Source organism: Triturus cristatus, chromosome 2_2 (assembly GCF_964204655.1).
Source record: "Triturus cristatus chromosome 2_2, aTriCri1.1, whole genome shotgun sequence".
NCBI lineage: Eukaryota > Metazoa > Chordata > Amphibia > Caudata > Salamandridae > Triturus > Triturus cristatus.
Genome location: NC_140582.1, coordinates 528196828 through 528209414, shown reverse-complemented (window position 1 = coordinate 528209414; position 12587 = coordinate 528196828). Strand labels below are relative to the sequence as shown.

The 12587-nt window shown below is 44.8% G+C and overlaps 1 protein-coding gene across 3 annotated transcripts in view; it reads right to left on the bottom strand.

The window, feature by feature from the left end:
* The window catches only part of FHIP1A (FHF complex subunit HOOK interacting protein 1A), a 389114-nt gene that overhangs the window by 113718 nt on the left and 262809 nt on the right, over positions 1–12587 (bottom strand). For all 3 annotated transcript variants that reach the window (XM_085641659.1, XM_085641660.1, XM_085641661.1), the window contains one exon: positions 10570–10751. In XM_085641659.1, the coding sequence (XP_085497785.1) occupies positions 10570–10751 (182 nt within the window). The remainder of the gene's footprint in view (positions 1–10569; positions 10752–12587) is intronic.

Here is a 12587-nt window from a genome sequence, read left to right as displayed (position 1 = left end):
TAAAGTAGGTGTCTAAGTACAGTGTGACAACATAGTCCATATTCAGGAGTGACACACAACCAAGTCAGCGAGGATTCCTTGAAGTTTAACATTGACTCTATAGAGAGCGTGGTGGTGTACATGGAAATATACTTAATTACCGTGTAGAACTTGAGGTACCTCTGGTGGCAGATGGGGCTGCCCTGTCATTTCTGTTGATGATGTAGCAACCTTGCCCCCAACCGTCAGACAGGAGGCAGGCGGGAGGACTAACGGAGGCAGAGATGGAAAAATGGGCAGTCTGGCACTCACACGGTGAATGTACAAGACAACTGTCTCAGTTCCTCCAGCAGACAGGGATCCAAGGAGAAAGGACAGAAAGAAACAGAATTATCTATAATGGATCAAGTCTTTGGAATTTTGTCGATCCCACCAGGAGTGGATTATCCGTTGGCCAAGAGCTAGCATAGAGAGGCTTCTTTTCTTTTTGAGAACTCCCGGGCCCAGAAAAAGGAAAACCCAAAAATGTTTTACATTCTGTGGGTGAGCATTAGCAGTACCTCACAGCAGACCAAAAATCATAAAGGTCTTAAAACATCTGGTTGAACCACATCAGGAGGCAGGCCAGAGTTTCATGGCATAATACAAAACAGCACATGCAAATCATGATTCCAGCACAAGGCATTGCAGTGGCTGGCATCCGACCTACACTTCCCTGGGCACCTTTAGGCTTCTGGCTGACAGCATGATATAAGCCTAGAAAGGAGGAGAGGAATAACCACCACTCCTTGAATCCCTTAAAGTTTGTAGAAATAACTCTCTCCAGAGCTTCTTAGGTCTTTCTAGTCCCGTGGTAGTTGCCAACCAGACCAGCCAATTCACAAGGGAGGTCGATTAGATCAATGTCCAACAAGTTCTTTGCAGGCAAAACACTTCCCCTGAGTCACCTGAGGTCAGGAATATCACATTATTGAACTCCCTGTCCTCTTTCTATGTCTCTTTCTATGTCCAAGGTGTCTATGGGTGAGTCCGATATTGGATCTGATCCCAAGGGGAAACCCTGGCTGAGGGCTGCATCTCTTTCTCTTGAAAGATTACTGGAGTAGTATGTAAGCACTGATGGACCTTCTCAAATGTGTGCACTGACACATGGGATTCTATCATCTTTAACCATGTCATAGATGGGTGTAGATAAAGCATCCAGGTCATCCATTTGGTGTGGATACTTGCATCACAAGCAGGGAATTGTTCTCTATGTCACGGATTTGCCCAAGGCCAGAAAGAGAAGCTACACACAGAAACTGTCATTGTTGCACACAGAATTGGATTAAAAAAGGCCTAATTGTTACTACGAGAGAAACTTGAAAGACTGAATGTTTGATGTCTTTTGGTAATCACCATGGCATATAAAAATGAAGGAAAGTGTCTGGGCAACTGAATTTCGCAGTTAAAGTTGTAGTGTACAGACAAATCATGCTGCCAATGGAAAAAAAGAATATATACCCTAATCAGAGAGTAAGAATTTCTATTTTAAAAAAACAAAGAGTAATTGCTCAGGCATTAAACGAGTATAACATTCTTATCACAGAGCAAGAATTTCTAAAAGGGTGAGAGAAGATTGTAAGACAAAGGTTTTTTTAATTTTTTTTAGATGATTTCAATGGTGTGTCTTTAAGAGTACCTAGACACACAATTGGCATTCAGGTGGAAATTTACACGGCTATGCCAGGTTTGATAGGAATAGGCATCTACCGAAATGGACCATGAGGTACTGACAATTGGTCAGATCAGTGGTCAGCCAGAGGACACAGCACAGTCGTTCTACACTATTTCCAAGTAGCTGCATATCTGCAAGTAACAGCCTGGGCTAACCAGAGTTTTGATTGCAATATACAATTAGACTGGTGTTTCCATTGTGAAGCAATAGAGGCATTGATTATTCAGAATTTGAGATTAAACATTACGTCCACGGTACGGCACAGTCCAGACACAGAACATTCTATGGATAATGCACGATCTCATTTATGTGAATCTCTAGGTTGGCTTCAGAAGCAGAATAGTGGGCGTCCCTATACCACAGAGCCAATGGCAGCTAATAGGCTAATGTTTTTATAGCTCATGAATGGATCCCCAGTCCCCTTGACAAGAAATACGTCTAGTTATGGCTCAGCAAAGGTGTAAGAACACGGTTGGGTTTTTGTTGGACATTATAGAGCAGAAGCTAGTCAACGGCATGACAGCAGGGAAGATGGCCAGCCAGCATTTGACTTGCACCACCTGGGACACAGCTAGCCAAAATAATTTTATAATGCTGTGCCATGAAGAGAGGGAAAGGAGGGAATAACAGAATTGCAATGCATATGGTTGTCATGGAAGCGTAGAAATTAATATGCTCCTTCCCAAGGTAGACCCGAATATCAAGACAGGTATTTTCAGTGACGTTTCTGAGGGTTTTTTCGGTCTCAGGAGACAGGACAAAGGGATCTCACACAGTGCATAATCAGGACAGTTCAAGTTGCCTATGGGTTGGATGATGCTATGAAGGGGCAAACTAGCAGTTTTGGCCTAGAAGGTCTTGGAACACTTTGGTAACAAGAAATATTCCTATTATAATATAGTGACAGTTGCTTTATTGAACTGCACATCATCTATATTTGAATGTATACAGAGTAAATTCTGGCATGTGCTACAAAATATGTTATACTGTAAGGGCCAAAATAAAATGGCCTTGCATATTTAAATATCAAACTTCTGCTAGTAAAATATGAGGAGTTTAGACTTTAGACCTGGATGTACTTATTGATATTGTTCCTAGGTATACAACCTTCTGAATTTTTCAGTTGTTTAGCGCACAATTATTTTTTAGATCTGTGTAGTAGACTGTAATGGAAAGTATGGACAGTCTGTTAAAAATGACTTTTACCTGGCCGCTGCCCCATGAAAGATCTCACCTAGTGAACCTCTCATAGTTGAGCTTTGCAATTTACAGAAAATATTTGGTTTCAATCTGCTTTTCCAAAAGGACTGATGTTCACTACTGCTTTTTATTTTTAACGGAGTTTTATATAGCGCAAACTTGACCCGAAGGTATCGGGTATCAGAGTGCTTTACATAGCACCAGTTGCGTTACATGAGGACACATTCATTAGGTCTCGCCTGAGCTAGCGCATGCGCTGCTCGGAGAGACATTTTCTATATGGGTTTCCAAAGCGCGACCAGACCTCGCTGGCCTAACGCTTGCGTTCACGCTAGCGTGCATGCGCGCAGCCGCCAATCACCGCTGCGTGCGCACCACTCACGTTACCAGGCAGCGCGTGCCGTCCTCGTGATCGTGTCATCGCGATCACTTTCGCTTTGATCGTGATTGCTTTCACGGCCGCGCGGCCGTTACTTTTACGGCCGCGCGGCCAATGCTTGTTTTTTTTTTTACTGACACCGAAGACTTCCAGAGGGCCATTTAGGCTATGGCCGGCAGGTCTGCCAGGTCCGCAAAGACCGATGGCCTAGTTAAAGATTCCCTCCTGCCTCGTTGGGCTCTATAGAGCCTTTTGTGTAGCCGCTAGTGAAGCCTTTAGCGTACCCGCTAGCGAAGCTATTGCATCCAAATCAGAACTTTGCAGAGAGTGGACCTTCTGAAAACCCGATCTGTCGCCCTGTGGCAGTCAGCCTGTTTATCAAACTTTTCTGGCAAGGGAGTCATGGTGGATCTAGTGCCAGAAATCTGGTGCAGCGCTCTTCTCTAAATACAGGGCACAAGATGGGAGTTCGGCGGTCAGCGCATGTGCCAAACTCCAAATGACACCATGAGCCATTTATATGGCGATACCCAAACAATGGCTACTTTGAGAGAGTAAAATGGGTGGTTACCCACTCTGTCCATGTAAGGATACAGTGCAAGCACTGTTCGGTTTTAGGCACTTCCAGCAGGTGCCATGATTATTGAGTTGTAAGCACTTCCTCTTACCCGGATATGGTGCGTGTTAATGTTGATTTTCCTTTTTTACCTGCCTCTGTTGAATTTGGGAATATCTAAGCACTCCAAGGCTGTATTTTCAACGCGTTGGATATTTCGAAATTGTAGTTTACAAACTAATTTTCAAATGGGATGCTTTTGTCTGTGTGAAGAAGCATGTCAAATTGTTTATTATCTTCTAGTGCATTCTTCCATTTTATAGGTTTCTTACTAGATTTCCTTTGACTTTGTAATTCGGAGATAGTCCCATATGACAGTGGTAAATAGGCCACATTTTCCTGGTAAACGTATGAAGGAGGTTACGTTTCCACTATCAAGAATAGCAGAGATGGGGAGGAGCCAAGATGGCGACCGGAGCAGTCGCTTGAGCGCCCGGCTCCGTCGGCCCTTGGCCTCGGACTATCATCCTGATTCCTATCCTTGCCGATTTTCGAGGTGCAACGCGTGCGACGACGCGCTGACTGCGCCGCCGCTTTCCCGAAGTCTTAGCCCGCCCGGATGCCGGAGTTTTTGGTGCCTTTGTTCCCCGCCCTGGACCCTTGCTCTACTGTGGCCTCGGCCGGCCCCCTGGAATCGTTGCAGTCACCGGACCCGCTGGTGCAAATCTGAGCCCGAGGTCCCGATCCCGCCTCACGCCACGCACGGTCGCCAGAAGAGCCGGGAGAGAGACGCCCGGACACCTCCTGTACCCTGCATCTGATGGGCTGGAGCCAGAGGGTAAGCCCCGGTGTGGCGGGTCTCCTACCCCGCTCTGTGGACCACGCTGTAGAAGGCTGCAGACCCCCTTCTTCTATGGTCTAGTCGGCTGCAAAGAGAGCCTGAGGGAGGGGAAGAGACTGCTGGCTTTCACCTGTTGCGGCGCAGACCTGTTGGGAATTGCCTCCTTGTCACGATCCCCCCCCTGGCCACGGTACCGTTCAACGGTAAAATATGGCGCTGATTGCCTGCTCGCTGCTGGGGGGGTGATGCTCCGGTCTCGCCCGCTGCCCGCTTCGCCCTCCCTCTACCAGACTCCAGCTCCCCAGTGCCGTCCCGGATTGCTGCCGTTGGGGGGACGCAGCTTCCGCTGACATACGGCTCCGTTCTGGCTGCCCTGCGGGACTTTCGTCTGCAATTGTGTGTCGGCTTGCAAACGCTGAGTGAGCGGTTCGACTCTACACGGTCTGCTGCGGGCCGTGAGCGCCCCGTTTGTGATCAACAAGACGTGAGTCTGCCAGTGCTGTGGTCCTCCTGCGGGGAAGCAACGACTGGGTATAACGGTGCTACACTGGTGTCTGCATTTGGCTTTCCCGGCGCTCAGGATCAATCGCTCTCCTGCTCAATGGCAGATACTTTGTTTCCCCGGTCATTGCTGCCTGCTTTGTTGTTGCCTGCCTCACCGTGCCCGCAGGAGTTTCCAGCTGAACTACACCTGGCGACCTCGAGGAACTGTTCACGGTGGCCTACGACTCCTTTTATGTGGAACCCATGTACTTTACAAGCCAGGTCTGGATTTTATATGGTGTGCAAGGGGACCTCAATAGATGATCGGCGGCCATTTTGTGACTCTACTTCTCCATCTTCTCCCCAGTGGCCATATTGTCTTTGTCTGTTCGGGATGCGGGGCATTCACGAGGGGGCGGGTCTAATCGTACGCCCGCGATCGGGCCAGGGCTAGATTACTTTCTATCATCATGGCTTCACGGCCGGGCTGGACTGGGACTGGAATTGTCTACTTATGTTGTGCGCACTCGTCGCGATCTGTCTGCCTTCATTTCCGTGGTGTTACATGCTATCTTCCCACGACCGCCTTTGGGTGTAGTGGGGTTTCAGTGTGTGGAGGCTTGGTTGGCCGGTGGTGTCGGGCGCTCCTGAGGATACGTGGGCTCCTCCCCGCCTCCTTTCTTCTTTCTTCTCTTAGTTTCTTTACTCTATTCCTACTTTCTCTCTCGTCTATATTTCGGGTTCATTGGGCGACAGGCACTATGCTGGGGGGGGGGGTAGGCCATAGCCTCCGCATTGGTGTAGGGTGGGGGGGTAATTTACTGTTTCTTTTTTAGTTCTATGGGCCTCTTTCTTTCATGTCTCTGCGCTATACTTGTTTCGATTCGGGGTCCGGGTGTGGGGTGGATTGAGTGGGGGCGGCTTTTAGGGGGTGCGTATTTACTACTGTGATGATCCTGTTATCTAATTGCATCGCCTTACTGTATGAGATTTTCTATGGCTGTTTTAATGATGCTGCTGCTCTCCAGTGTATGAAGCCGACTTGCGGACTCGAATCTCCTTGTTTCTATCCTTTACTGACTTTTTTCCCGATAAAAATTTTTTTTTGAAAACCTTAAAATTAACCTTCACTTCTCCTTCCCCCGGTGTCAAGGATCCCTCCAGTGTATGAATCCTGAATCGTTGCTAATCTTGACCTTGACGCACAGGGGATGTATTGTTTGTCTCTGTGCTCAACCGTATTGTGGCCGGCCTGATGGTTGTAGGCCCGTATTTGTTCTTTTACTATGCACAAATAAAGGTTTTTTAAAAAAAAAAAAAAAAAAAAAAAAAAAAGAATAGCAGAGATGTGCTAAATAAGTTATTGTATTTATGTTTGCTAGCTTCCCTCAACCTTGACCAAGTCCTGAAGTCATTGATTAAGGCTTTAAGTGGACTTTTGATGCACACTTTTCCTTGGCCTAGGCTTGTGTCCTTTCCTCTTAAATAGAGGCAGGGTTCCACATATTCTTAAGAAGCAGCCTTGAGCCCACTGGCCATACATGTTTTCATCCAATATTGTATCTCTGTTGACAAGTGGGTTTTTTGGAATTAAACTCTGTCTCACAGTCCGTCCGTGAACATGCCTGAGATGTTCTCCTCTACATCAAGCTTCCCCAGTTCTCAGCAGACTCTTCCCCCAGATAAATGTGGTGTTTCTCCAGGAACAATGTTCAGCGGCTTCCCTTCAGGTCTAGAATTGTTGATGAACGTCCAGAAACTGATCTGTTGCGACTGCGCTGCCTGCTCGTTCACTCGTTGACTGGTCTGTCATTGAAGTTCTAGTTCTTCACCCCATCATTTGATTTGCTGAAGATCTCTCAACTTCATTAATAAAGGTGGCTAGGCCCACACAAATGGCACGCGAAGACTGTGATCTCTGAGCGCCTTTCGTGGAGGAGTGATATTTTTCTTCTCCTTTGTACCTGGATGTCATCTTCTTTCTCCTTCAGTTGTAATGCATGCAAGTTGTGTTGCTTCTCTGCTGGCCCTGCTTTGGCAGCATGCAGCAAATTCCTGAAATTGGCGGACGTCCTTTCATTATTAGGTCTCGCCTGATCCAGCGCTTGCGCTGGTCTGGCGAGACTTTAAGTAAGGGCTTCAAAAAATGCTGCCGTCGGCCACAGCTTGCAGTGCATGTGCGCGGGCGCGCGCTTGAGCAGAGTCGCCATATAGCGTGATTACTGCTGCGCCCGCACCACTCGCGCACATGCACTGAAAGCTGTGGCCGGCGGTAGCATTTTTCCCCTGCGATCACTTTCACTTTGGCCCCGCGGTTAACTTCCTTGTTTCAAAATGAGATGTTGCAATCCTGGTCAACAGGAACTGGATTATGGCTGCTAGTGCCTGCCTCAAACCGTTGCATAATACTTCCTTAACTAAAGAGTTTCATCCTAGAAAGGCTTGCTTCCTACTGTAAAATTCCATTCTTCTAGTAACTTGTTTCATGTTGCAACCACTTAGTGTTCAAGCCAAGTAACAGTATTTCGTACTCCCCCTGGTGGTATTAAGTGGACTGACCTCCGAAAGATAAAGGGCTAAGCAGACCCGCCTGGATTCAAGCAGGTGCCTTCCAAGTGACGAGTAGCCTCGAAGCAGGTACATCAACCATCCCGCTTCCTGCTAGAGAGTGAGCCTGCTGTACCCCGATATGCATCTATTACAGTGTAACGGTGTGCCTTTTAATGCCACTTACACGTTGCTTGTCAGCGATTGCGCAATATTTAACACTACGTGTGTAAGAAAAATGTGGCATTTTGAGGCAGGTGAATTTGACATTCCAGTCAGCGTTCTTGATCCAGAACCTTTCCATTTTCTATCAATGTTCGATCGAGCTATTTAGCAGACAAAGGCATTTTGTTCTGAAGGACCTTCTAGTGACTCGATCATTTGCATATTGTTATCTCTTTATGAGTAATTTTGTTTCTTTGTGCTAAATTGGTACAAAATAATATGGTTGATTTGTTGCATTTTCGGATCCGTCGTATCATTTAATCATTCAAGGTACAAGGAAGTTGATCTAGAATTTAGAGATTAAAGTTCTCTCCTCATGTTAATTATTCCTTGAATTCACCAATAATTTCTTACCACTAGCTAACTAACCTGTGTGAGGTTCAAAGGTGAGTGGCTTGCATCCCAGGCAGTCATTTGCGTTATTGTTATTATTTTTTGATAGGTGGATTAGCATTTTAGGTGCCCATGAATGTACCGACTGCCGGAGTTTTCCAGGTTATTATCAATTTCCAGAAAGTCGAGCAAGTCGGAATTTCAACGACTGCCGGTGGGGGGGGATGCCGGAGGGGGTTTGGAGGAGACACCGTTTTAAAAATATGGCCTGATTAACCTGATCATTGCACTCAGAAGCTTTTCTGCCTTGCAGCATTGTGGCTCAAAGGCATAGATTTATTTCAGTACGTTACCACCTTTTGCGCATATGATGTTTAGCCAAAGTATGGTAGTTCTAATATATTGTAAACTTACTTCAGAATAGATACTTTAAAGGCTTAAAATGTTTGGTGCGCTGGTGTTGTACCACTCTGGCCGCCCATCACTTGGGCATCATTTTAAATGGTACCATGCAACGCATGTACCTAGATCTGTGGATTACTGGATGCTCGTGATCCCTGGGTTCAGCGATATTCATTAGGAGGTCGGGTTTTGTTACTGCCGGAAAGAATCTAATTAAAAGTTCAGACATCTCTCAAGGTTGTTCCCACAAATGTGGTAGGCTGGCCTTGTCCTTACGTGTATACTGTGTGATTATTTCTCCGTGCTAAAGATACCCTTTGCACACACAAAACCACACACACAACCACACATACAGCCACACACACACACCCAACCAACCACACACAACCACCCAACCACACACAACCACAACCACACACACAACCATGCAACCACACACACACACACACAACCACACACAACCACACACACACAACCACACACAACCACGCACACACAACCACACCCACACAACCACACACACACACACAACCACACACACAACCTCACACACACACACAACCACGCACATAAACACACACACTCAACCACACACACAACCACACACACAACCACACACACATAACCACACCCACACACAACCACACCCACCCACACCCACAACCACACATACAACCACACACACAACCACAAACAACCACACCCACACACAACCACAACCACACACACAAAGGGAGGAGACAACTGCAGCAGGACCTTCGGCTTGATCAGGACAGCAGAACCACCGGAAAAGGAACCCCTCGCCAAGACCTGGGCAGCAAGAAGTTATCACTAGAGACATCGTGATCCTATGAACCATAGTGTCATCAATGATCTAATCCAAACTGTAAACTGTGACAAATAAACATCCCTATATATTGCAGTACTACAAAAACAGCAACAAGCATTGGCATAGCCAATAGGTCTCACCTTTGGGACCTTATAAGTGTTTTGCCATTCAACAGTTGTTGTTGCACCAAGGATATTGTGCTGCATAACTAAATACTTAAAAGGTCCCAAAAGCGAGACCTATTGGCTATGCCAATGCTTGTTTTTGTTAGGCACGGGGAGATTAAGTGATTTGCCCAGAATCACAGGATGTTCAGCGTCATTGCCGAGACTCGAACCCGGTTCCCCAGATTCGAGGTCGACCGCCCTAGCCGTTAGGCCAACTCACTGCTTGTCCAGTAACCTTTGGCATGTGAATTAATACTTTCTTAAGATTCTGGATGTAGTGATATAGTGCAATCCGTAAACATTCCCTTTCAGAGAGAACAATTAATTCACTTAGAAAAGGCTATACCAGTGCATTCCTCGCCTACCAAGTTATTTCTTTGAAACATTTCTTTTAAAATATTAAAACCAAAACATAAGAATTCAACCTCATGGATCAAATAACAAACTGACTGTAAAAATTGGCAACTTAGAAAAATATAGGAAAAACGGGAAAGAGGTAATATTAACAATAAAAATATTTTTAAAGGTTGCTGTAGTGGACAGATGGGTCAGTGAATAAAAGTAGATGGATGACAATGAAAGAGCAGGTGAAAGGTATTTCAGCAGGTTCATCAAGGGACACATTATTACAAACCACGTAATTCACAAAGGCTGTAATCTGAACCAAATAATTTCACCTATTAACTAGATTCCATTTGTTAAGTAATTGTCATTTCAGAAGATTTAGCTGGTCAAACTAAAGTGCAAAGAAACCAATATTCTCAGGGCCTCTTCACACTATTTTTAATACAATATCAGTCAGATACTGAATTTATTCTGAAACTGCACACCGCGTTTTGGAAGATAAAATCTCACTATGGGAGCTGTAATCTGAACAGGCCCTTTGAAAAGAAAGTGAGATGTGCTTGTACCTGTATTGACCTTTGACCACAGGATATAATCCCTCTCCTGGCTTCCAAGAGTTAGCGTAATTCCACTGGCACAGCACACAGGCGTCAAAGCCAAGAGTTTAGCAGCAGACACCGAGTAACAGTCCCTTTCTCTCACTGCCCACCGCTGGCTCAGCATCATATGATTACAGGGGATGAGGTACCTGCGAAAGCAAGACGTCAAAGGTTAAGCACACCTTCTCAGACTGGAGGAATGCATTATTTAGACAGCTGTCACCAATCCACTACAACTCTCAATTGTTCCCTAGTCTTTTATTTTCTTTCCACTGACGAGCAGTAGACTAGGGTAGTGGTTCTTAAAATTTTGACTTCTGTGGACTCCCACTTAATCATTACTGGAATCTGGGGACCCCCCACACTGAATTATTATTTGAATCCGGGTGCCCCCACTGAATCACTACTGGACCTGGGCCTAAGAAATTTCGCTGATTTGAACTGCAAAACAATACACGAAATACAGACAGCAATTGATCAAACAAAAAAACAAATTATGAAATAGTCACAAACAAATATAACAAATAAAACATTTAATTTTAATAGAAAGGGTGGGGCTTATCTAAATACAATTGATGCCACTCATTGTCAATATGGACTATATTTTGTTTGAAGCACTTGCACTGCTCCAAAAAATCAATCTGAGGATATCCACTTAAAATATTTAGCTTCCAATTGCAAATTCCTTAACATTTACCGAACATTTATATGTTTTCAATTTTTAATTTTATTTCTTTACACTTTGATAATCTGGTAATTTTATTTAATTTTCTAAGCAGTGGCAGACCCCCTGAGTATTGTGTTGTATTGTAATTGTATTTATATAGCGTTTACTACCCCTGACGAGGCGTCGGAGCACTTTTAGGCAAGTAGCATTCTACTGTAGAACTCAAAAAGGATTAGTGTGGGGAAATTATAGTAGTAAAATGAGTTTTGGGATGAGTCAAAGGCTGGATAGGTGAGGGAAGAATTTAGAAGGGCTGTTTGGGAGATCATAGTATTAAAATGAGGTTTGGAGTGATCCAAGGAGGGATAAAGGAGGTAAGAGTTTGGAAAGAGTAATTTTGAAGATCATAGGCATCGCGGACTCCCCATAGGCCCCTGGATCACAGATTAAGAACTGCTGCACTAAGGCATGGGTAAACTACTAAACCACAGGATGTGAATGCAGTGCATAATGCATAAAACCCTTATCTACTCTCCTACAACTGCTTTTATCTCACGTTTCCTAAAAATGATGTCCACTGGGTTCTCTTTCATGCTTTTCCCATAGGATCCTAATGGTTCTCTTTGCTGTGGGATAGGGAAAGGTGGCAGATGCCTTTCTATCCAAGCTGCTTCCCTCTGGAATTCCTTCCTAGATGCCACCGTCTGTTACTGTTAGTCTCATCTGGCTTCCATTTGGCCTCTGCTAATTATCCACTAGGCTCCTAAAATTCCCCTCTGTTGTGGGATAAGGGAAACTGGTAGATACTCCCTCCTAGATGTGCACTGGTCGATTCATAACCATCTGATCTTCAGCCAACTACCTGCAAGTTGACTGCATAATGGCTTGCTGAACCAGGAAATTTCCTGCTATGTTATAACACTGAAAATTCTACAACTACTATAAAAAAAACGAACATGGCACCCCTATATAACAGTATTCCACATCTTGATCGAATGACTAACATTTCTTGGAATTTACAAAAACTTCCGGCTGGAGATTTGTAAAGGTAAGAGAAGCGTTCAACATTATTGAGAAACCAAGCAAAACTCTACAAATTAAATATGGTAAACACAAAAAGGAAACACAGAAAATGTTACAAGATATGCCAATCACAACACAGACACATTAAACTAAAGTTATGAACAACTCCATAAGTATTTTCCTTTTATTTTTGGAGTGTGCAGTTAATAAAAACATAAAAATGCAAGCAGTGCCTGACAATGATTTCTACAAATTAAAACTAGGAAGCAATGTTTTACCAAAGAGGTTTGCGCAC